The 24,703-nt window shown below is 43.2% G+C and overlaps 1 protein-coding gene across 5 annotated transcripts in view; it reads right to left on the reverse strand.

Annotated features, from left to right (window-relative positions):
- Positions 1-22,600, reverse strand: part of Pcmt1 (protein-L-isoaspartate (D-aspartate) O-methyltransferase) — a 34,652-nt gene extending 12,052 nt beyond the window's left edge. For 2 of the 5 annotated variants that reach the window (XM_021663690.2, XM_021663692.2), the window contains exons 1-3: positions 21,802-22,599; positions 8,333-8,437; positions 6,935-6,966 (exon numbers count right to left, since the gene is read on the reverse strand). In XM_021663690.2, coding sequence (XP_021519365.1) covers positions 6,935-6,966; positions 8,333-8,437; positions 21,802-22,030 — 366 coding nt within the window. In that variant the 5' untranslated portion in view covers positions 22,031-22,599. Of the gene's footprint in view, positions 1-6,934; positions 6,967-7,689; positions 7,818-8,332; positions 8,438-21,801 lie in introns of those variants that run through there. The other 3 variants (XR_009588070.1, XM_021663691.2, XR_009588071.1) reach the window with 3 other exon arrangements.
- Between the last annotated feature and the right edge of the window lie 2,103 nt (positions 22,601-24,703).

The raw sequence follows: 24,703 nt of genomic DNA on the forward strand, positions 1-24,703 counted from the left end.
TCCGGTTTTATTCTCTGAAGGCAACTAAGGTTTCCAGTTTCATGCAATTTTTCTATAATATTCACTGTTTATGTAAAAGCAAATACTGTTTCACTTAGTATATTTTGGAGGAAAATTCAGTACTTAAAGAGCCGTGTGTTCTTTTATAGAGCTTAGATTATATTTGGGTATGAATGCATTAGAGCACATATCAATATTGTGGAGACTTAAGTTAGCTGCCATCTTCTATAACAAAAAATAAAATGTTATCAAATACAATTGTAAGATAATAACACTCTTAATAAAAGTCATACAAAGTGTTGGGTGTGGTGTTGTTCAGGAGGCAGAAGCCAACTTGGTCTACACAGTGAGTTCTAGGCCAGCCAGGACCATATAGTGAGACCCCCATTTCAAAAAAACAAAAAACACACAACAGAGGAATTAGCATATGCTAAATTATTTTCTTCTTCTTTTTGGTTTTTCAAGGAAGGATTCCTCTGTGTAGCCTTGACTCTCCTTGAACTCACTCTGTAGACCAGGCTGGCCTCTAAGTTAGAGGTCCGCCTGCCGCTGGCTCCACTGCCCAGCTTATGCTAAATTCTTAAAAGAAAACAAAACAGAACAAAAACCTCGATAAAATAATATTTTTAGGTTCATAGTACTGTGGTGGTCTGAGAATGGTCCCTAAAAGGCTCCTATATTTGCATGCTTGGTCTCCAGCTGGTGGAGATGTTTGGGAAGATGAGAAGATGTGGCCTTGATGGAGAAGGGATGTCACTGAGTGGGTTCTGAAGTTTCAAACGCTCAGGCCATTCCCAATTAACCCAGTTAACTCTCTCTTTCCTCCCTCTCTTTTCTTTCCTTTTTTAAGGTTTTTCGCGACAGGGTTTGTCTGTGTAGCCTTAGCCGTCCTGGAACTTGCTCTATAGCTCTATAGACCAGGCTGGCCTCGAACTCACAGAGAGTCAACTACCTCTGCCTCCCAAGTACTAGGAACAGACATGTCCCACCACCACCAGGCCCGTCTCTCCTTGTGATGGATCAGATGTAGCACCATGCCTGCGTGTCTACTGCCAAGTTCCCCATCACGAATCACAGACTCAGACCCTCTGGGACCATGAAGCCCAAGTTAAATGCTTTCTTTTATAAGCAGCCTGGGTCACGGTGTATTTTCGCAGCAATAAAAAAAACTACCAAGATGCTGTAAAGATGGCTCTGAGGTTAGGAGCACTTGCTGCTCCTGCAGAGACAGGTTCCCAGTACCACACCTGTACAACCACCCCAGAGTCCAGTTCTGACCTCAGTGGGCACCAGGCGTGCACACGGTACACACGCATACACACACATGTATATTAAAAATGAGATTCCACCATTATGCTTTAGACCAAACCAAGAAACAACGTTTCCTTATTCCATTCTTTTTTTAAACTTACATTTGAGTGCTTTTCCAACAAGCAGGAAGAAGGATTAACAGCATCTCAAACGCTGGCCTTCAACCTGGTGTTGTCCTTAGTAGAGATAACTCAGTCTGGTAGCAATACATACCCACTAGCAGACTTAGTTGTTAGGAAACACACCCAGGGGCCTGTGAAGGTGGCTCAGCAGTTAAGAGCACTTGCTGCTTTTGCACTGGACCTGAGTTTGATTTCCAGAACCCACAAGGCAGCTCACAGCCAACTCTAATGCTAGTTCCTTCTGCTCACCTTCTCGGGGACCATGCACCCAATCAGTACATGCAAGCAAAACATCCCTACACATAAAATAAAACATTACAAAATACGTATGGGTCTGTGGGGATACATAATATAAACATATGGGAAGGAGAGCGAACCGTTTTTAGATAAATGGTCTCTGGGCAACTACTTCAGTGATAATGATTCAGGCAAAATGGCCAATTGGATGTTAAAAGCTGTGGATTAGCATTTGATGTGTAACAAGGTATTTAAATAATCTCAACTACTCATCAAAATCCCTATTCATGAAAAAAGAAGATCAACTTTACAGTACCATTCAGAAAAGTCTGTGGTGGGAAGACATGACCAACCACCCCCTAATCAATCATCTAAGCTAACACCTGCCATAAAGGGGCATACTAACATTAAAGCCTCTGCTGGGATAGATCATTTCTGGGACCTTCTGTGTAAAAACTGCACAATCCATAATGAATGATGAGAAAACAATCCAAACTGGAGTATATTATATTAACATAAGTGTCCTGCATTCATAAAAAAATCAAGTACATAAAAGATAGCACTAATAAATGTTCCTCAATCTTCCTTTTAAAGCAGACCTGGAGGGGACAGGAGCTCCACAAGGAGAGCAAAAGAACCAAAAATCTGGCCACAGGGGTCTTTTCTGAGACTGATACTCCAAACAAGGACCATGTGTGGATATAACCTAGAACCCTTTCACAGATGTAGCCCATGGAAGCTCAGTGTCCAAGTGGGTTCCCTGGGAGTAAGGGGAACAGGGACTGTTGTCTCTGACATGAACTCAGTAGCTGGCTCTCTGATCACCTTCCCCTGAGGTGGGGGAAGCAGCCTTACCAGGCCACAGAGGAAGACAATGCAGCCAGTTCTGATAAGACCTGATAGGCTAGGGTTAGATGGAAGGAGAGGAGGACCTCTACTAACAATGGACTTGGGGAGGGGCAAGGGAAGAGAAGAGGGAGGGAGGGTGGGATTGGGAGGAAATGAGAGAGGGGCTACAGCTGGGATACAAAGTGAATAAACTGTAATTAATTTTTAAAAAATTAATATTTTTTTAAATTTATTTAAAATTAATTAATTAAATTTTTTTAAATTAATAAAAGGGACTGGAGTAATGGCTAGGAGTTAGCTGCTTTCACAGAAGACCAACCTTGGCTCCCAGCACCCACATGGGGCTGCTCACAACTGCCTATAACACCAGGCCAAGTGTGAAGCACACACATGTGCACGCACATACACACAATTTTCTAATTAAAAAATAAATCTTTTTTAAAAAAGGCATAATTAAATAAAATGTATGTGACTTTCTTTGCTTATAAGATACGTTCTCAGATGGGCATAGCCGTGCATGCTTTCAATTCCAGCATTCTGGAAGCAGGTGAGTTGCCCAAGAGTTCCAGGCATCCAGTTAGACCCTGTTTCAAAACAACAACAGGATTCATTACAGCAACTGACAAACTCTAAACTAAGATCAATAAATTGGCTGAGTACTGCAACAATGTCAGTTTCCAGAGCTTGGAGAGTGTATGATGGATGGCAATGTGACCGAATACCTCCCCCTCCCTCCCTCTCAGGGAAAAGTTATTATGCCAGCAACAGACTCCCAAAGGACTCAGTAATAAAGGGAAGATTATACATATCCATATATTTGAGAAGAAGAGAATAAAAGAAACCTGGTAAAATAACATTTGGAGAACATGACTAAAGGAATTCTAGAATTCTGCTATTCCTCCATTTCCCAAAGTCTGAGGTCGTACTAAATGTTAAAGGATCACCATCAAAGGAGCTAGAGAGATGGCTCAAGTGTGCAGGTAGACATACACTCAGGCAAACACTCATACACATAAAATAAATTTTAAAAAAGAGTCATAACCACACTTTTACCAAACCATGGAAAAACAGACAGTAGGCATCACGACTGCCATCTCACTCCTATTTACTTCAGTGTGTATATGCCAAAACCCAGGACACCACACCCAGACCACCCTGTGACACATAAGGAAGCCATCAACTATGAATTCCCAGTACCTCACACACCACCTTCTTCTCTTGTTCCCCAAACCTTCTTCACAGGTTTTCTCCAACCTAGTCCTTTCCAAGTTCATCTAATTGCAGGAGAAATGTTCACTCAACTCCCCTCAACCACGGCCTGACTGTGTTTAAAAGGTCCTGTCCAGTTGTTCCCATGTTCTAGGCATCCTGGAGGCTAGACTCTGATGAAGGCCTTCTAAGAGCTCACGCCGCTCCTGCTGTGTGCCTCCCATAGCCTCATACCAGGAAGTAGGGTAGACGGGCTGATCCACCCCTTGTTCTCCTTGTACTAATGATCAACAATGAGAATACAGGAATATTTTCTGTCTCTTAACAGTCTCCCCTTTAATGGTTTTGGCTTCACCAATGATCTTTGCCTAATTCAATCATTACATTGATAATTTTTTTATTATTCCTTTCCCATATTAGCTTTCCCATATTTCCCATTAGTCTTTCTTTTCCATTAAGTTTCCCTAAGCTGGGCAAGATGGTGTAAGCCAGTACCTGGAGTAGAAGCAGGAAACTGTGAGTTCAAGGACCACAAACAAACTCTTGTCTCCAAAAGGGAACATTTTAGCCTTGAACTCACATCTCCACCTGCCTCTGCCTCCCAAGTACAAGGATTAAAGGCCTGTGCCACTACTGCCTGGCTTGCAGACAAGGTGGTTTTTTTTTTTTTTTTTTTTTTTTTTTGTTTGTTTTTGTTTTTTTGGGTTTTTTTTTGGTCACAATTTGATTCTATAACCTAGAAGTGCAAATCTGCATGACTGCCCCTCAGACTCCTAAGTGTTGAGATCACAGGCATGAGTCACCAGGCCTGGCTTCTATATCTATACACAGGTTTCATTTGAAATAGTGCTTCAATCCATTTGCAAGTTTGGAATAATTTCTTGAATATATAATACATAAAGTAGTCTTCTTTTTCTATTGTTAAAAAGGAAACAATAAAGAAATTAATCACAGATCAAGAGACTACAAAGACAGCCTAAGTCTCATTCATTCATACCTATGCCTCTAGTCACCTGGTTCTTATCACTCTGATCCCTTGGGAAAATGTGCATATATATATACTTATGTACAGTACTAAAGTCTATATTCTTTTTCTTGACAGTTACATTATTTGCTTATCTGTGTATGTGGTATATGTATACACGGACACATAAACACACACATTCACACAGAATATAACTAGCAACTTCCTCTCTCCATTGTAAAGTAACCTGGCAGATGAAAAATGGTCCTTCACTCACACTAATTTGAAATATACTGAATTTCCATGAAGATAACTTTACCTTTATTAACTAATAATGCTGCATTTCTTTCTCAATAAACTATCAATCTTTTCCCTTATCAATTTCTCTATAGTACTTATGGCCTTTTACTAATTAATTTCAAGGACACACACAAAAACATGTTTTTGTGGTCTAGAGAGATGACTAAGCGAGCTTAAGAGCACTGGCTGTTCTTCCAGAGGTCCTGAGTTCAATTCCCAGCAACCACATGGTGGCTCACAACCATCTATAATGAGATCTGGTGCCCTCTTCTGACATGCAGGCAGAGTACTATATAAATAATAAATATACCTTTTTAAAAATCATGTATTTGTTATGCATATTTCTCATTGAAAATTTTCCTATTTTATCGTATGTATTGTAAATATTTCTGTTTTTCTCCTTTTAACTTAGTTTCTAACATTTTTCTCTACAATCTTCTTCCCCCTTTTTTGAGTCAGAGTAATGCTACATAGCTCAGGATGATCTTGTCACTACGTAGCTAAGGCTGGCATCAAACTCGCAATCCTCCTGCCTCCACCTCCCAAGGACTGGGAGGTGTGTACTACCACATCCAATTCTAAGAGCTCTGTATTGTGAGTTGCAAGACATATCTAGGCAGGCAAGATGGCTCAGTAAGGGAAAGTGCTTGCTGCCAAGCCTGACATCCTGAATTCAGTCCCCAATTCAATTCAATTCACGCTGGAAGGAGAAAAGACGAGGAAAGTTGTCCTCTGACTTCCACATGTCCCCCCACACCCAGGATAAATAAGTAATGTAATACATAATAAAGAAAAATAATGTAATATGTAGTAAAAAAATGTTTCTTTAAAAAAATATGATCAGGAGTTTCTGCTTGTTTGGCTCCTGTATTTTTATAGTGTTTTAAGCATCTATTTTTCTTTTAGTATTTTCAGTATATTATAAACACATGTATTAATTAATAGAATTTACTTAGATTAAGCTTACACATGAGCTTTCCCTACTTAAATACCTGAAAAGAATAAGAAAGCTACAGTTTTCTTCACCAAAATCTAATGTAGTACTAATTCAAGAAACTGACACTTAAAACCCAAGAAAATTTCCAATAGATCAAAAACACCACATCACTTCAAATAGGTCTTTTCAAAGTCACATTCTCTTTCCACCTGTTTTCTATCACTATTCCCTAAAGACTTTTCCAAAAAAACTGCGAAAGCTTCAAGTCCCAACAGCACGGTATTCTAGCTATCTCCCCTGAGCTGGAACACCTCCCCACTGCAGGGGAAAGGGAGGCTCCAAAATCTCTGGGAGCTCAGAAAAAGCAACAGACTGCTCACCTCTCCTCAAGGTTCTATGAGCTGTGAGTAATTTCAGGTGAAGATTCTGACAGAGCCGCAGGGCTCCTAGGTGTAGCTTTTGTGCGTTCCAGCGCATGCCTGGATGGCCCTTGCCGTGACAGGGTCACAGAGTCACCAGGCGCATCTCAGCGGCTCCAACAAAGCTCACTCACTAAATCACCAAGTCTGCTGGTTGGAACGGTTCCTGGTTGGCTGCAGGAGCCGACCGCAGTGAACAGATACCCGTTCACATCCTCCCAGGAAGAACCACAAGAAAGAAGCCACTCTATTACAAGAAATACTCTCTCCCTTACTTCACTTCTTGCCATATTCAATTTATGTCACAGGTACTAATAGCGAACACTGAACAGCAGCTTCTAACAAGAAGAGTTCTTCTAAATACCAAGCATAAGATAAAATGTTTGGCTAAGTATGAAAGTGCACACCTTTAATCCCAGCAATTCGGATTAAAGGCAGGTACCACTCAGAGTTCAAGGCCAGCCTGATCTAGGGCGAGACACTATATCTCAAAAAAGAAAAAAAATAAAATAAAATTTGTCACTCTTGGTAAAATGATCTACTAAAATGTGACCTGTTCACGACCAAATGAACAAAGTTAACTCACCATATGAGGAGCACTGATTGTTGCTTGGAAACCTGCAAAAAAAGAAGAGAATATTGACAAACTCAGCCACAGCAACACGACATGTAATGCATGTATCTCCTTTTTTAACAGCCACACAATGTTTTTCACAATTCTTTTTCAGTTTTTATGATCTTAAAGCAAAATTTGTTAGAAAACACAGTCATCCCAAAGGCTCAAGTGCCCATCTAGTAAACCAACTTCTGAAAGGTGCCTCCTGCACTGTGGCTGATAAAGGAAACAGACCAGCTCTCACACAGCCAAGGCTAGCCTTACACTGACCGTGTAGCTGGGGTGGGACCTGGACTCCTGCTCTGCCTGCCTTTACCTCCCATGTGCTCAGTTTACAGGCTTCATGCCAGCCTGGGGTGATTCGTTCCTCTCTTCCTTTTTGAGGAATTCTCCATATGAACTCAGGCAGATCCTGCCTTAGCTCCCAAGTAGCTAGGATTCCAGGCCTGCACCAGGAAGGATTTCAATACACTGAGAATTGATAGGTTCTTTTTCACTTATTTTCTTCAGATTCATAAAAGGAAAAAGGTTCATAAGTATAATAAAAATCTTAGCAGAATTAGTTTCATGCCTAGGACAACAAACACTTTAACAAGTTAGATGACCAGCTACAAAGAAAGCACTTGAGTGTGCCCCTATATTGCTGTCCAATGGTAAATCACTGTCTTGTGCTGGGTTTTAGCCCATATTTTTCTTCCGGTGTTATGTTCTCAAGATTTCTTTACCTGCTTCTTGCCTCTAAAGCAGTTTTCACTGAGCGGTGGTAGCAGGTGCCTTCGGGGTTCAGAAGCTCCCCAGGATCTTCTTGCTGACGGTCACAGTGCTTCAAAAGAAGACATGGCAGCTGGCCGACAGAATCCTAAGATACTTCTAAGCCTCAAAGGCGCCCACTGCCAAGGCCCAGCAGCTCAGCGAAACCTGCTTCAGGACAAGGAGTTAAATGCAAGACTTTCTACAGACAAATGAAAGCCAAAGCATCCATGGGGCCAGTGAAGCCGAAAGGTCAATCATGACTTAGTTAGCTATTCCCTTTAAATACTGGTTTTAAAAATCAATGATAATATGCAAACTCAAAATTACAGATCCTCAATCAAACTTAGCACCCAGTTTAAAACGCTTAGATTTTCATTAAAGTTTTGTTTTTCCTTAAAATATTCCCAAACTTCCTGATTCACATAATATATTTTTTAAGACAGAAAAAAAAAAAAAAAAGAATTTTGTCACAAGGAGTCGGTTGGGATTGCAAAACTGGGTGACAAAACTTACATTTAGGGGGTTAACAGCCATATCTGTATGCTGCTCTTTTCCTAGTCACAAAATCACAGAGGAACTGAGAAACAGGAGACTTTCTAGAAATATAAAGCTTACCTATTGATTGAGGAGAATCCATGTAAGGGTTAGATTTTGCATAGTGGGAGCGGTCTGTAGCCAGCATCACTTCAAATACTTTATCTGTCTTGATGATTCCATTTTCTGAAATGAAAGAGATGACAGTTATTTTAAGCAGATGTAACACTGTATTTCAGAATTACCCTGGCTGCACTGCTGAGGTCAAAATGAAGCAGACAAGACCACAAGTCTGCCATGATCCAGGCAATGTCACTTGGCTCTCATGACAGTGGCCAGGCTGGAGAAAATGAAGAGTCAGTTATATTTACTATATAATAGATACTGAACTGACTGAATGCGGTGGAGTTGGGGTGAGGGATGATTCAGAAGCTGTGGGTCACACACACAGGAATATTCAACAGTCAAGACACACGACGCTGAGGCCCGGGAGAGAATCCTGACTCAGAAACTCATGTCTCTGTTCAGACAGATGATAACTGGAGTAAAGCTAAAGTAGACAAGGAAGAACGCACAGAGAGGGCAAATAAAAGCCAGTGCAGACAGTTGCGGCATACAGCAGTGCCTTCAGAATGAGGAGTTGGGTAGGTGGCTCAAGCCAGCAAGTCCTAGCCTAGGGAAGCAGAGACAGGGCCATTCACACAGACTCAAGGTCAGCCTGGTCTACATAATGAGTCCCAAGCTAGTCAGTGCTACACAGTAGAATCCTGTCTCAAAAAAGCCAAAAAAGAAAAACAAATTAACCACAGGGGCAAAGGCAGGCTAAAGTCCCAGCTGACATAGTGATATAGAATCCAAAAGAAATGAATCTTTCAAGAAGGAATAAGGTCAATAACGTGCATTTTCTTTCCCCAGCAATTTGTTCTTTAACATGGTGTTATGGGCATCTTAGGCTTCATGTCGGCCCACTAGTTAGGACACAGGGGATATATCTAATATAGACTACACTGCCTGCTTTTTGATCATTTCTCCATGATGGAACTTCTCTACCAGGCCACAAGGGAGGAAGAGGAACTCAGTCCTCCCGTGAATGGATGAGCTAGGCTTTCTGGGTAGTGGGGCTCCCCTGTTCTAAGGAATAGGGAAGAGGGGATGTGCAAGGGAGGGTAGGAGGAGAGGGAAGGACTGAGATGCAAATTGAATTAATTAATAAAAAAATGAGAAAAAAAGCGCTGTATGTTAGAACTTCTCTGGGGTATGGTAGAACATGCCCTTAATCCCAGTGCCTAGCGGGCAGACAGGCAGATCCCCGAGTTCAAGGCCAGACTGGTTTACACAGCTAGTTCACAGTGAGGCTCTGTCTATAAATACAATAACAACAACAACTTCAATAACCCTCATTAAACCGTGCATATAGTTACTCAAGTTCTTATCTCTCTCTTCAACGTGTTCACTGCCTGTGGACGGCAGACCCATTACCACATGAGGACAAACAAAACAGCCTAGTTATAGATCTAAAAGCACTAAGACTGAATGAATTGTCTTGACTCCAACACTTCTGGAGAGAAATAAAATTTTCTTGCTGTTTTTGTTTTGCTCTTTCGAGACAGGGTCTCACTATGGGAGGATTCAAACCTACTATTCTCCTGGCTTCTCTAAAACTAAAGTATGGACACTCATATAAATAAGCCAGTAAGTTCAGAATAAATAAAATATTTAAACAAAACATGCTTTGCTTTTTTTTTTTTTTTGGCTACATTATAAATAGCTATTTTTAAATGGGACTTCAGTAAAAGCAACTTGAGTAGCTTACATATCCAAACTAATGTCATTTAATTGTCAATTGTGGAAATTTCAGTTTCAGAAAGTTAATGATGGTCATACAGCTGTTCAAAAAAGACAACAAAATAAAAAACCCTAAACCTGATATCAAGAAGGGGCAGAAACTAAACAAACTTGCCCTACAGCATCACTCGACCAGGAAGAGAACACCAAAGAAAAAGAAAAAGGAAGCAGAAGACACAGGTGACGCACTGATGAGATCACACTGACACACCCGAGATGGAAGCACTGCAGGAGACACGGATCACTAGGTTCACTAGGGGGAACCTGGAAAGTTAAGCACACAGAGTTATTCCTTCAAGGGAAGGAATGCTCTATCTGTTATACACCCAGAAGGCTGCAGCAGGCACGCTTTCTGCCTTTGTGCTATCTGTGTGGTCAGAGACTTTCTTGGACCTAACGTCCCCAAGACTCTTATTGTAAGCTTGTTTTTCTCAGTCATCTATACAGCCTATCTTCATGGACTTTACAGAGTTTCAATGTAGTCATGTCTGACTTGTATTTGGTTTATTTTGTTCCTCAAGGATAGTTATGTATGCTTTGTTATGCACTTGAGTTGAGTCAATCATCACCAGAATAATTTTCACCAAGTTGTGCTATGCTTAAATATGCCTAAAATAAATCCCTTGGAGTCAAGACTCTGGAGGTCAGAACCACCACTGGCTACTGTGTTGCTCCAAACTGCTGTCCTCCCTCCCTCAGCTAACCTCCCCGCAGCCCTAAGGCCACAAAGATGGCTGCACCCTCTCATCCTCCCCTCAAAAGGTGCTATAATCTTCAACACATGTCTAGGGTTTGCAGCAATGGCTTCAAGAAATGCCTTACGAGGCAGGCGGATTGCTGTGAGCTCAAGGCCAGCCTGGTTTACAAAGCAAGTCCAGAACAGCCAAGGCTACAAAGAAACCCTGTTTGTACACATACCCCCAAAAAGAAAAAGAAACGTCTTACAAGCCATTTGGCTAAAGTTGCCAAGACCATTCAACAAAAAGAGACTCTTAATGAATGATGTGGAGACAACGATAGAGCCACAAGCAAAAGGATGAGCTTCAACTTTCCCTTGTGCCATATATAAAAATTAATTAAATAAGGCAGAGTTTTCAAAACTAAATATAGAGCCAAATGTGGTGCACACCTTTAATCTCAGCACTTGGGAAGCAGAAGCAAGTGGGTATCTGTGAGTCCGAGACCAGTCTGGTCTACACAGCAAGTTGAAGCAGGGCTACATAGAGACCCTGTTTCAAAACCAAGGAAACAAAATAAAAACTGATGCCTAAATATAAAAGCCATATGGTAACCTTCATAGAAGAAAGGCTAATGAGGGGCTAGAGAGATCGTTCAGTGGGTAAGAGCACTGGCTGCTCTTGCACAGAACCAATTCCATTCCCAGCACCCACACGGTTGGGTTCCAAGGGGATCTGATGCCCTCATCTATCCTCTACAAGCGACAGGCATGCACATGACACATATACATACAGGTAAATACTCAAATACATAAAGTTAATCTAAAAGATAAAATGTTTAAAAAGAAAATACTGGATAAGTATTCAAAACCTTTTTTGACCTATTCGACAATTAGATTCTTAAATAGCCTAACAAAACTAAAAGAACAGTAAGTTGTGTTTCAAAAGACCTTCCCTAATCTGAAAGCTTCATAAATAATGGAAAAGACCACTGATTTGATAGAAGACATTTATAAATCACTTGTCTACGAAGTCTTAGCCAGGTGTGGTGATGTGAGTATCTGAGCCCTTGGGAGGCGGAGGCAGAAGATCACAAGCTCAAGGCCATGCTCCGCTGCACAGTGAGCTTGAGGTCAGAGGGCAGCATGAGACCTGGAGGAGATCTTAGGACTCAGTACTAGAAACAGTCAGCTAGGGTAGGAGTGGGCTCAGGCACTTGTCTAGCACGGCATGGGACCTGGGCTCAGTCTACACCACCAAAATAAAACCCAGGAAGTTGTTAAAAGATGACCCAAAGACTGTCATCAAAGGATCAATGGAAATAAAACATGGTGTATGTGTGCAAACATCACTTAGCCACAAAAACAGGATGAAATATTTATTGATAAAGCATAGATGAAACTGAAAAAGTACGCTGAGTGAAAGAGGCCAGTTATAAATTACTATATAGAATATGACTTTTAAATAAAATATCCAAAATTGGCAAATCCATAGATAAAAAAAGTAAATTAGTAGTTGCTTAAAGTTGAGGCTAGCAAGAGAATAAAAGGTGAAACAAGATGCCCCTCTAGATAATAAAAATGCTAACGTGACCACACATTAGCACATTCAAAAACTCTTGAATGATATGCTTCTTGAATTATACTACATGGAATATACTGTAGTAAAGCTGTGTAAGGGGGAAAAACACCTTAATGGGCAGGGAGCAAGCAGATGCACTGCTCAAGAGAGAGGGCATGACTACTGGAGAAGAGGGATAAAGAGAATGAAGCAGAAAGCATCTGATGGAAGCAGCAGCACCTTTTCTCTTCTCCCTCCCAGTTTTCACCTCAACCATTGACACCATCACCTAGTACAAACCTGCAAATCACACAGAGCTCCTGGATGGTCTGAAGCCCTGTCCACAAATGCCTCAAGACAAAAGAAAAACTAAGCTGGCCTCTTACAAGAAAACACAGGCCAAAGCACCTCAGTGGAATGACAGATTTGAGGCACCCCAGAAAGTAAGCAACCCAGGAATAATCAACTTTAAAACATATTCTGGAAAAATGATCCATTTTAAAGACAAAAGAAAAGCTAGGCCCTTCTGGCAGGTTAAAAGCGGGAGGTAACATTAGGTTTTTTTAGAGGAACATTCAAAGCAAAGCAAGAATAAAGCAGTTTTCAAGAACTTCAGCTGAAGACCATCCAAGGCACTGTGGAGTAACCGCAGCTGCACTCAGCATGCTTTCCTCAAGCATGAAGGCAGATACCCAAGCAAAGGCCTTACAAGGATCGCCATGAAGTCAAGCTCTGACAGAAAACCATTCCAGCAGAGACTGATCTGGCTGTCTGTGAGACCACACGTTAAAGCGGAGGGAGCTGGAAAAGAGATACAGGGCACTTTTTTTTTGGGGGGGGGGTGAAAGAAATGTGCTATAACCAGCACACTTTTGCAAAGGGCAAAACAGGAAGCATTTAAGGCTTTGCTGACCGGAGGGACTCAGCCACTGCAGTGGGGCAAGAACACAATGAAAGTGTACGCCTCTGTCCCCATAAATGTTTATAAAACCTGGAATCAGCCCAAATTTTGTCAAAGCTGTTAATAGTTTACCCCCATCTTTATTACAATTCAGATAGAGCTGTGAATTGTATGTTCGTCACAATTTTAGAACTGCATTTATTTTTACTGCTCAGTAAATTCTAATTCAATTTAAGTGTAAACTCTATGTGTATCTCTATGTGTTGGAAGGCAGCCTGGTCTACAAGAGAGTCCAGGACAGCCAAGGCTACACTGAGAAAACCGTGTTTCCACAAACCAAAAAAAGGAATGGTACACACACAACTCTTCCAGCTTCTTAAACTATGGAGGATGAAAGAGGGAGGGACAAGCAGTAAAAATGTTTCTGACAATGTAAAGGAGGCTGGAGAGACGGTGAGGAGTTCAGAGCGCCTGCTGCTCTTCCAAAGACCCTAATTCAATTATCAGTGCCACATCAGATGTGGTATGCTACATTAAATAATTTGGCAATCCATGAAATATATAACCACCACTGTGCAGAAGTATTTCTTTCAAATAGCAATGATTTGTCTTTAGATGTGCAAAAAAAAAAGTAATGTGCTGTTTGCTTTGCATGTATAGACTAATTAGAGGTTAAACGTGCAATTATCATTAGCCTTTGCAAATAGTGAACAGCTGGTGAACCACCCATACTCTGCTTGCAACCTTAGGTACAAGGACCCTAATTAACTAACTATAAAAATGGCTATCATGGGTCCAAATATGCAGCAGATCCAAATAAGATATTGTCTGCTAGGACTTTAAAGGCAAATGTAACAGAATGGATACATTTTTCTTCCAACGCAAAGTGTAGAAAAGACGGAGAATGAATCAAATTAAAGGGGGAAAAAATCACAAAAATATTACACAAGAGGCCGGAGGGAGAGGTAAGTGTGTGCCTTTAATCCCAGAACTTCGGAGACAGAGGCAAGAGGATCTCTGAGTTTGAGGTCAGCCTGGTCTACATAGTAAGTTTTAGGACAGCCAAGGCTACACAGAGAAACCCTGTCTCAAAAAAATAAGAAACATTATCACAAAAGCATCATGACTTAAACATTAATAAAATAAAGCGGGGCATAATTTCAAGCAGATAAGAGTATGAAAAGTGGGGGCTGGAGAGAAGGCTCAGTGGTTAAGAGCACTCTCTGCTCCTCAAAAGGACCTGGGTTCAATTCCCAGCACCCATATGGCAGCTCACAACTGTCTATAATACCAATTCCAAGGGATCTCACACCTTCACACTAATGCATATAAAATTAAATAAATTATTTTTTAAAAAAGACTATGAAAAGAGGAAAGACAGGAGCTGGAGAGACGGCTCAAAGGTAAAGAGCACTGGCTGTTCTTCCAAAAGTCCTGAGTTCAATTCCCAGCAACCACATAGTGGCTTATAACCATCTACAATGTGATCTGGTGCCTTTTTTAAAAAAAGAAAGATACTTTATGTCTATTCTCAGTAGGACAGGTCTATAATGTTAAAAGAACAGATCAGGGAACAAAAACAAAACTCACAGCACACTACACCTCTGCAGAGTGTTGATACAGTCAAAAATAGTGATAATCACTTGTTTCAAATTTTTAAAGTTGGCAGAAGAGACCTTTTCACTTTTCAGAATAAAATGTTTTCAACTTTAGTAAACAAACTGTTATTAAACTGGGAAATGAGACAGGGAATTTGCTAGTATCCTTTCTTTAAAAATGGAAGGGGGTGGGCTGGAGAATGGCTGCAGAGTATGTGCTGCTCTTCCAGAGGACTGGAGCTCAGATGCTAGCACCCTCATCAAGCAGCTCAGAACTACCTGTAACTCCAGCTGCAGATGTTCTGACACCCTTTTACCCTCCTCAGGCACCTGTACACACACACACACACACACACACACACACACACACTAAAATAAATCTTTAAAAAGTGGAAGGAGCAAGAAGTAGTGTCAGATTATAGACCATACACAAAGAAACATGAAAGTATGTAACTTTGTACTTGAAATGCAAGGCTTCAAGTACAGTGGTAGAGCATTTGTCTAGCACATTAGGAGGCCTAGGTTCTACCCCATCACCATTATAACAGTTACAAAGGTAGCCTTGACCCGTGGTTATGATGTAGCTAGGTGGAGACGAGGAGAGCTTAACCTTGCTCTCCTAAACTGACAAGCCAACACTGATATCTGAAAGTGATACAATAGGAAATAGCAGTTCAAGAATAAGGCTTAGAGACCAAGAAAAACAATCGACATTACTCAGTGGGTAAAGGCCCCTCCCTGCCATCAAATGTGACAACCTGGATAGTCTTGCCACAGGTCCAAAACAATAGGGACAACAGAATATGGACTGAAGTCTTCAAAACTAAACCAGAATATATGACCCTACATAAATTATCTCAGGTTCTTATTAAAACAAGAGAAAGCAGCTGTGCACGGCACACATCTGTCATCCCAGCACTGAGGAGGCAGAGGCAGGTGGATTTCGAAGCCAGCCTGGTCTACAAATGAGTCCAGAACAGCCAAAGCTACACAGAGAAGCCCTGTCTCGAAAAAACAAAATAAATAAATGAATTAATGAATAAATTAATATTAAAAAAAAGAGAAAGCTGTCTAATAGAAATTGGTGACAATGTGGACAACTGACTACAGCTATACCTGAAACAATGCAATAGTCCTGGGACCTGTCATGGGTAGAATCTGAAAGATGGAAGAAGCAAGCTGGAAAAATTTAAGGTACAAAAGCACAGTTTAGCAGGTAGCTGTGGCAGAGGTTCAGACTAGAACGCAGGTCAGAAGACAGACAGTACATGCTATGCCGATGAGGTTCCCATGGAAATGATTCTATCGGCAACGGGACCAAACATCACCCTGTTCACCTGTGCAGAACAGCGGGGTGACACACACACGGGGCTACACACAGTGGGGCTACACACACGGGGCTACACATAGCAGGGCTACACACACGGGGCTACACACAGCGGGATGACACACAGTGGGGCTACACACACGGGGTTACACACAGCGGGGCTACACACAGCGGGGCTACACACAGCGGGGCTACACACACGGGATGACACACACGGGGCTACACACAGCGGGGCTACATACAGTGGGGCTACATTTTATCCATCCCCGAGACGGCGGGAGCCTGGGCTGAAATACACAAAACAGACCAACTTAGCTCGTGGAGAAAATGTTAGAGCAAACCCAGCATTCTAACTGTGGCATGAATAGTACCAACTAAATGCTTTTAGCCAAATTTACAGAGAGAAGCAGGAGTAAAACGAACAGAGCAGAATAATTTGAGAAACTTGTACTTCGGCCAGAAGAAACACCTATGAAAGGGGCAGCTGCTAAAAAGATGAGCAGCACTAAAAACAAGTCAAATGCTTTGCACCGGAACAATATGCTTTTGGGGACTCACTAAAACCCTCTCATAACAACGACAATTTTACTTCAAAAACTGCCCAAGCACGGCTGAAGAAAAAAAAAAGAAAACAAATTAATGTCCATGGAGCTGGGGAGGTAGTTCAGTTGCAAGTGTAAGGACCTGAGGCTAATTCCCAGAACCCAAGTTAAACAAAACAAAAAACAAAACAAAAGCCATACAGGGTGTGTGCTTGTAACCCCACAGGAAGGCAGAGACTGGTGGGCCCTGGGGGCTCCATGGCCAGCCAACCTAGCCCCCTTGGTGACTTCAAGGCCAGTGGACGAACCTGTCTCAGTAAAAGTGGTGGACACTGCCTAAAGAGCAACACGCAAGGTGGTCCTCGGGTCCCCAGACACATGCACACACATGCACCATACCCACATGTATACCTGCACACACAGCTCCTCTCTGTCTCTCTCACTCTCACTCTCTTTCCAGGCCACAGCGTTAAGAGCGTGTGCACGCACACACACACGCAAACAGCTCCAACTCCTTAAGCTCTTATGAGCTGGCTATGTTTAGCCAATGTGCACGTAAAGAGTAAAGGACTACGAAGACAACAAAAATGTTCATTTCCACTAGGTACGCTACTAATTAAGCATGGGTGCTGTGAGTGGGATCAGAAAACCATTTGATTTGCAAAAGTAAATGACAGGACTAGGCATGGTCATACTCACCTGTAAACCTAGAACTCAGGAAGTAGTCTGCAAGCTCCGTAAGTTTGGAGTCATCCTGGTCTGCAGTGTTCACAAGACCCTGACTCAGCAAAGAGGGCAGGGTTCTAGGGCTACAGCCCAGGGGCGGGCACTCACTTAGCATGCCTGAGGCCTGAGATCCAATCCCCAGTACGGGGAGGGGGGTCCCTCTGGACTGCTGATGTACAAGTGGCACTTCAGAAGTACAGAGAGAAGGATCAACTACAAAGAAAGTTTGAGGATACTCTAGGCTACCTGAGAAGCTTTCAAAACACCAAAAACAAAACAAAAGAAAACAGAAACAGCAACAAAATGTTTCTAGGACCCAATAACTATGTGTTACCATAATCTTATAGAGTCAAACATCAATAAAGGTCTCTACTTAAGTATACCGTAGTATATCAAATCTGTTCTTTCTTCCAAATAAATTCCTGATCTGCAACTCTCCCTGAAAAAAACAAACAAAAAACACAAACCAAACCCAAATCTGTTCACTCATTTATTCCCAACTCAGAAAAGAGCAAAACATCCCAGCTGCCATGCGCAAGGCTCTGCTGTCATATACCTGATTTGCCCCCAGTCTTTTTCCCAAACCTCATACCCAAACCAAGCACTTGCAGCTTCCTTTGACTCAGCTGTCCACACCGCAGCCCCTCATGGTTGGTCTTGCCCCCCACCAACTCTTTGCTCAAAGGACGTGTTAGTGAGGCACTCTCTCCTACGACTGCAAACCCACGGCCCCATGCTTGGACAATGATCATCCTATGAGGTTCTATTTACTTTACTTAGCTGCTCTGTAGAAGAAAGGGTATTTGTTTTGCTTTCCCTCTGTCCCTAGTGACTGGCCCACAGAAGGCAACCCCCCTTGACTGGGTGTAGTGCCAAGTGCCTACAGGCCATTTACTCAAGAGGTTGAAGAAGGATGTTTGAGCCCACAGATTCATAGCTAGCTTGGGCAATATAAGGAGACCCTGTCCTGAAAACTCTTTTAGATAAATAAAGAGGAAGCATTAAAGTATTCATTGGGTGATTGCTAATCCTACTAACATTGTATTTGCAAAACGAAACAATCAAGGATGCAAAGAAAGCATAAGTAGAAATAACCCATACAAGGAGGAATCGGGTTGAAGGTGTATTTTTTTTTTTTTGGTATGTGTGATAAAAACAAGTTGAATGTGGGCGTGGTGGCACACATCTGTAATCCCAGCACTCAGGGAGCAGAAGCAGTCATATCTTTGAGTTCCAGGCCAGCCTGGTCTACAAAGAGTCCAGGACAGCCAAGGCTACACAAAGAAACCCTGTCTCATAAAACAAACAAACAAAAAGTTGAGAAGAGAAGAAGAAAAACTTGCTCATCTTGTTTTAAGTAGCCAGTGTAGAATTTTAAATGTTAAGAGATGACACTAAAATCCAAGCAGGAATTTCATTCCCTTTGTAAAACCAAAGCAAAGGGGAAGCTCTGAAACTCAAGAAGGCACTGCTGACAGAGGCCCACAATCACAACAAGATGCTACTACCTTCCAGCAGCCCGGCACACTAGGACTCAGGTATAGTCGAAACCGCCCTGTAAGATAACACCTGCAGAAGTTTCCGTCATTAGGTGGCCCCTGAGCACCAAGTCAGCCAAGAACTCAGTCCTAAAAGGCTACACCATAATAAAGTTTTTCTAAAACTTTATTTTAAAATATAAAGCTGAAACAGTTGCAGAACGTAGCCTTGTAGTTTTCAATTCTCTGTCTCTATATAGTCCCTGTGTTTGCAGCTGCACATGCACAACTTAAGAATGAGTTAGTTACAGTCTCCAGCCCCATCAGCCCAGTCTAACAAGCTCTGCAAATGATCCAGGACTGCAAGGCACGGTCAAGCTTTAGAACGGTTCAAACTTACCAAAGGACAGTTATCACAGCATAAGCCAATGAATGATAAGAAATCTAGCACACAGTCTCAGAGTGTTCAAAAGATGTATCAACTATAAAACCAACCAGTATTTCTGTCTTCAAATACAAAAGGGAAAGGAATCACTTTCAATAAATTACAATATTAAAACTAAGCAACCATGAGCACATCTTTGTAAAAAAAAAAAAAAAAATTAAAACTCAAACCTCCACTCCCAATTCACAGATCCCTTTACTTCAGTATCAGCACGATCAAACTTCTAAGACTTCAGTTAAAAGCCCTTAGCTTTGGAGGTTGACAGGGTATTCAAGGGAGAACACTTGTCTAGCATGTCTAAGACCGAAGGTTTAACTCCAAGCTCCACAAAAGCAAAAACAAACTTTAGGAAAAATGGATAATAAAGATATTTTCAAATTCTGTGTCAACCGCAATTTCAATATGGGTAAGTAAATACCATTTTTAAAAGTAAGCTAATACAAATAAGCTGATCAGAATTATCTCAAGTTTAAAGTTCTAGAAGTGTTCAAGCGTTCTTTTAAAGAAAGCTAAATAACTTGAGTTCTCTAATTTCCTCTTACTAATAAATAGTATATTTAGTATAAAACTAAATATCTACCATGTTAAGATCCATGCATGTTAAATATTTTTATACGCTTACCAATTTTAGCTAAGAACAGTAATATAATACAGTAAAGTATTAAACCACTTGGAAAAGACCTAGCCTTGGGTTACCACAAATTTGACACCCCCCCCAAAAAAAAGTAGCCATTAAAAGGATGATAGATCGCAAATGTCTACCACAACCAAGCGTCTATGGTGAAAGCCTCCTGGGGGAAAATCACCTAGTCACAATTCATGTTCAGAAAACTATATACTGCAGTAGGAGCACTGAGCTCAGGTTAACAAACTTCATGGAACATTTCTAATACTCAAGTTTATGTGTCAAGTCACAAGAACATAAATAACATTTTACACTATTGCCTCAATATTTAAACACCTACCTCCTATCAAATATACTTCTACAAAGTAAACGGGTTGTTTGTTTGTTTGTTTGTTTGTTTGTTTTCTGAGACAGGGTTTCTCTGTGCAAAAGCGCTCTGACTGTCCTAGAACTGACCAGGCTGGGCTCCAACTCACAGAGATTCACAAAGATCCACCTGCCTCTGCCTCCCAGAGTGCTGGGTTTACAAGCGTGACACACAAAGTGAATGTTGACAATGGTTGATAACATTTTTTGCTATCTAAGCACACTTTATTGCCTTTCATTTCAAAACACTAAATATCAAATTTCTATTTAAGTACTATTTTTAAAGTGCAGTGATGAATATACTAAGTACCAAACAGTCCTACATATTTCACTCGTTCACCTTTGTTCCTTACACAGTTAATGGGCACTGAATTGGCATTCCTGGAGGGAAAGAATGAGTGACTCTTTTAGAAAATTCTATTTTTTTTCATGGTTCCAGCTCTCGAGGTGATTATGAATAGAGTTGAGAGGTGAGACAGATACATGAAAAGCTTTTTTAAAAAAGCACAAAAAATTTAAAAACATCACCTGGCAGACTGATTATTTTTTGCAAGACTGGTGGCAAAAGAAGCTGTGAATTATGACCGGAGTGAGAGGTATGAATTTGCAACCCTTCTTGGTCTCTGAACCAGACACCATTTCAATTTAAAAAGTAAAGAGACACAGCATTCACTCTACCCTGAAACTGTCGACAAAGGAAGGAATACAGTGACTACAGAGAATGCTATTCTTTAAAGAAAAAAAAGAGAAGAAAAAAAAATTCCATACACGCTTTAAAAGCCAGTGGACCGTCCTGAAAAAAGTTAGGGCATTTTCCATACACAGTGGTCTAGAGGACTCGGGACCTCCGCAGGCTCCAAACAAAGTCTCTCAGGAACAGCCTGCTCTAAGGGGCAGCCCTTCGGCCCCCCGCAGAGCCGATACTCCGGACAGAAGCCTGAGAAACTGCTCCCAGCATCCACCCGGAACCGTAATCCTCGGAACGTGCTCTCCGGTATCAGACTGCAGCATCTCCCTCCAGAGGAAAAAACGGAGGGCGGGGGAGGCAGAGGAGCGCGAGCTCGCCGGGCGTCCACCGCGGTGAGGACCGCGCACAGCCCAGGACATCGGCCGCACCTCCCGCCCAAGTCACGCCCCTCGCCGGGCAGACCTGGGGCTCCGCGGCGGCAGCCCGTCCCCGCAGCCCGTCCCCGCAGCCCGTCCCCGCAGCCCGCGAGGCGGCGGCCGCCCCGCCCACCCGCCGCGGACCCCCCGAGCTCCGGTCCTCCGCGCCCACACCGCCCAGTGACAGGTCCCGGGGGAGGAGACCGCCGGCGCACGCCGGCCCGGGCTCCGGTGCAACCGCGCAGCGACCCCTCCAGCAGGCGCAGGGGTGCGGACCGAACGTTCCGGCCGGCCAGGGGACAGCGTCCAGGCCCGGCCCTGCTCCGTGGCCCACGCCGGGCGGGGGTGGCACTTACTGCGGAGGTTGTGGATTAGCTCCGAGTGGCTGGCGCCGCCGGATTTCCAGGCCATCGCGAAGCACACCCGGAGCAGGTACAGAACCACCTTCAGCGCGGCGACGGTCCCCAGCAGTTTCCCCAAGAGTGAGACCACCTCCCACACGGTCACCGCCCCGCCGGTGTCCCCGCTCGAGCGGCCGCTGTTACTGCCGTCGCCGCCGCTGCCGCCACTGCGCGCTCCCGGCATCCCCCGCGGCACGCATGCGCTCTGTGACGCCGCGCAGCCCGGGGTGCGGCCGGGTGGGGCCGGCGGCCGGGGAGGCCTGCAGCCCGGTAGTCGGTGCACGCTGAACGCGGCAAGGTCGGACGAGTGGACGCGGCTGGGTCCCCCTGGCCGCGGCCTGCGCCCGTCCCCGTCCTGCGGCCGGCGGGGTGGTGCCCCGCGCGGTAGGATCCGCTCCTGGCTGCAGCTCCGGCTGCCCCCAGCGCGGCGGCGGGAGGACGGGTCGGACGTGTGCCGCCGCCTCGGGCTCCGCAGTCGCCGCTCCGTCAGCTGTTGCGAGCGGCGGATCTGCTCCTATAGCTGTCCAGATTGCTAGATGGTGTGCTACCTCCGTCTTTCCTCACCCAACCCGGTGCACCAACGTTTAGGCCGTTCGAGTCAGGGCTTCTGTGATGGGGCCAGAATAATCATTTTAACGGAGCCAAAGGGCAAAGGCCGTCCCCAGCACCAAGTCCACCAGCCTGTTACAAGCACGGAGATGGTGAAGCAGAGACTTTCGAGCTCTGGTTTGTTTTCAGCTCTGAAAGCGCAAATTCAAGGTGGAAGAAGAAGGTGACACAGGCTTTGGGGTAGGGATGCTTTATTGGTTGAGAACAAGAGTAGCGAGAGCTATAATTGGTTACAAAATACCAAAGTATCCTATGGGGAATGTTATTCCTCCTACCCAAGTGTGAAGTTGACAGGAGACGCTGTCACATCCAGAGTGTGCTAACTAGGGCGGAGCCATCCAGTAAACTTTCAGGAAGGAAGCAAAGTTAAGACATCTGTGCTGTGCTAATGATGTCAGGAACAATTTCCATATTACAGTTCTTCGTCCAGTGCTACACTCAATAACATGCTTACAATCTGAAATGTTCATCACTTATTTTCCTGGCTCCTGTAACTAAAAATGCCAGTGTTCTTCAACATTAAATAAAGCGATGAGTTTCAGACTAATCTGTTTGTTTCCTCTCCAGTACCATCTGCAGTCTGAGTAAAACTGCAGTAGGATCTCCTTGTTCTTAGTTCCTTTAATTTGACCATGCTTTCCTTTATGGGTGGATCATGGTGGTTACAGCTGATGAGTTTAATCCAGTCATCTTTTCCTACCCCTCAGCCTGTAAATATCACCCATCCTCAGCTTAGGAGATGGCCTGGCTTTCCCCATTTGTGAATGTCTGGTCACCTCGTGAACCCTGTCTTTCAAAACCCATCATTTCAGTGATGGCATCTTGTATGGGGGCAGAAATGGCATGGTTGAGCAAGTCTTCCTGTTGAAAATAACCAATGGGGGAAAAAAAAACTGGAGCTCTTTACAATCTGATAATTCATATCATGACTCCTGTTAAAGAAACAGCCAAGACAGTTTTGTGTCCCTATAGTATAAAGTGGAATGGAAATTCCAACAAGTTCTTCCTCTCCTGTTGTGGAGGATTTACTTCCTAGTTGTGATCAGAAGGACACGAGGGGCCTGGGGCTGCGGTGGGTTCCGCCTCCAGCACCATCAACAACAACCGACAGAGGGTCTACACAGCGGTGTGGAGCTCAGGTAGAACGGCATAGGCTGGAGCTGGCAGAACAGAGGGTCACGAAGGTGTTGATCCTTGAGGGTGTCGAGGACTGAGAAGTGAGGAGCGGAGGGGTACTGTAGGTGTTAGCAACAACACAAAGCAACAGAACTGGGATTCATGGCCTATGACACAGTTCTCCGCAAACTCATTGTTAATTACCTTAGAAATGAACTGACTAGTTCTACAGAGCAAGAAAAAAGTATCAAAACTAAAGCCAGAGGGCCTGGAGAGATAGGTCAACCGTTAAGAGCACTGGTTGCTCTTCAGAGGAACCTGGATTCAATTCCCAGCACCCGCATAGTGGCTGACAACCTTTTGTAACTTCAGTTGCAGGAGGATCCTATGCCCTCTTCTGAGTTCCTTGAGCACCAGGCAAACATGTGGTGCACACACATGTGCAGACAGACATTCACACACATAAAGATAACTTTAAAAACTGAAAACTAAAACTAGAGTTCCAAATTCTAATCCAGGCTCTTCCAGTATGTGTCCAGTATGCTCGTTATGTAGAGCAGGCTGTCCTCAAACAAACAGATCTGCCTGCCTGTTTCCTGAGTGGTGAGATTAAAGGTGTGTGCCACCTGTCCAGCCATATTTGTACATGTACATTCTGTATAGAGTGGATGGTTGTAAGCCACCATGTAGGTACTGGGTACAGAGCCCAGACCCTCTGGAAGAACAGCAAGTGCTTTTAGTGGTTGAGCAATCTCTCCAGCCCTAAGGATTTTACAAACATTTTTTATGTGTGACGAAGCACAACTAAGTGCTTAGGACTGGTACAAGATATTTCCTCCTGCAATTAAAACATTTTTTTAACTCTTAGATTTTTCTCTGTTGGGCCTAGAGAGATGGCCCAGCAGCTATAAGTCTTTACTGTTCTCCCAGAGAGCTAGAGTTGGTTTCTCAGCACACATATGCGTATGGATATCCAGAGCCTGTGCAGGCATGTGCCCTCACATGCACCCATACACATACAGAAACATAGAAATAGTTAAAATTAATAAAAATAGAAGTTATTTGTAAGGACTGGAGAGATGAGCCAGCAGTTAAAAGCATATGTTGCCCTTCCAGAGGATCTGAGTTCATT

Source organism: Meriones unguiculatus, chromosome 20 (assembly GCF_030254825.1).
Source record: "Meriones unguiculatus strain TT.TT164.6M chromosome 20, Bangor_MerUng_6.1, whole genome shotgun sequence".
NCBI lineage: Eukaryota > Metazoa > Chordata > Mammalia > Rodentia > Muridae > Meriones > Meriones unguiculatus.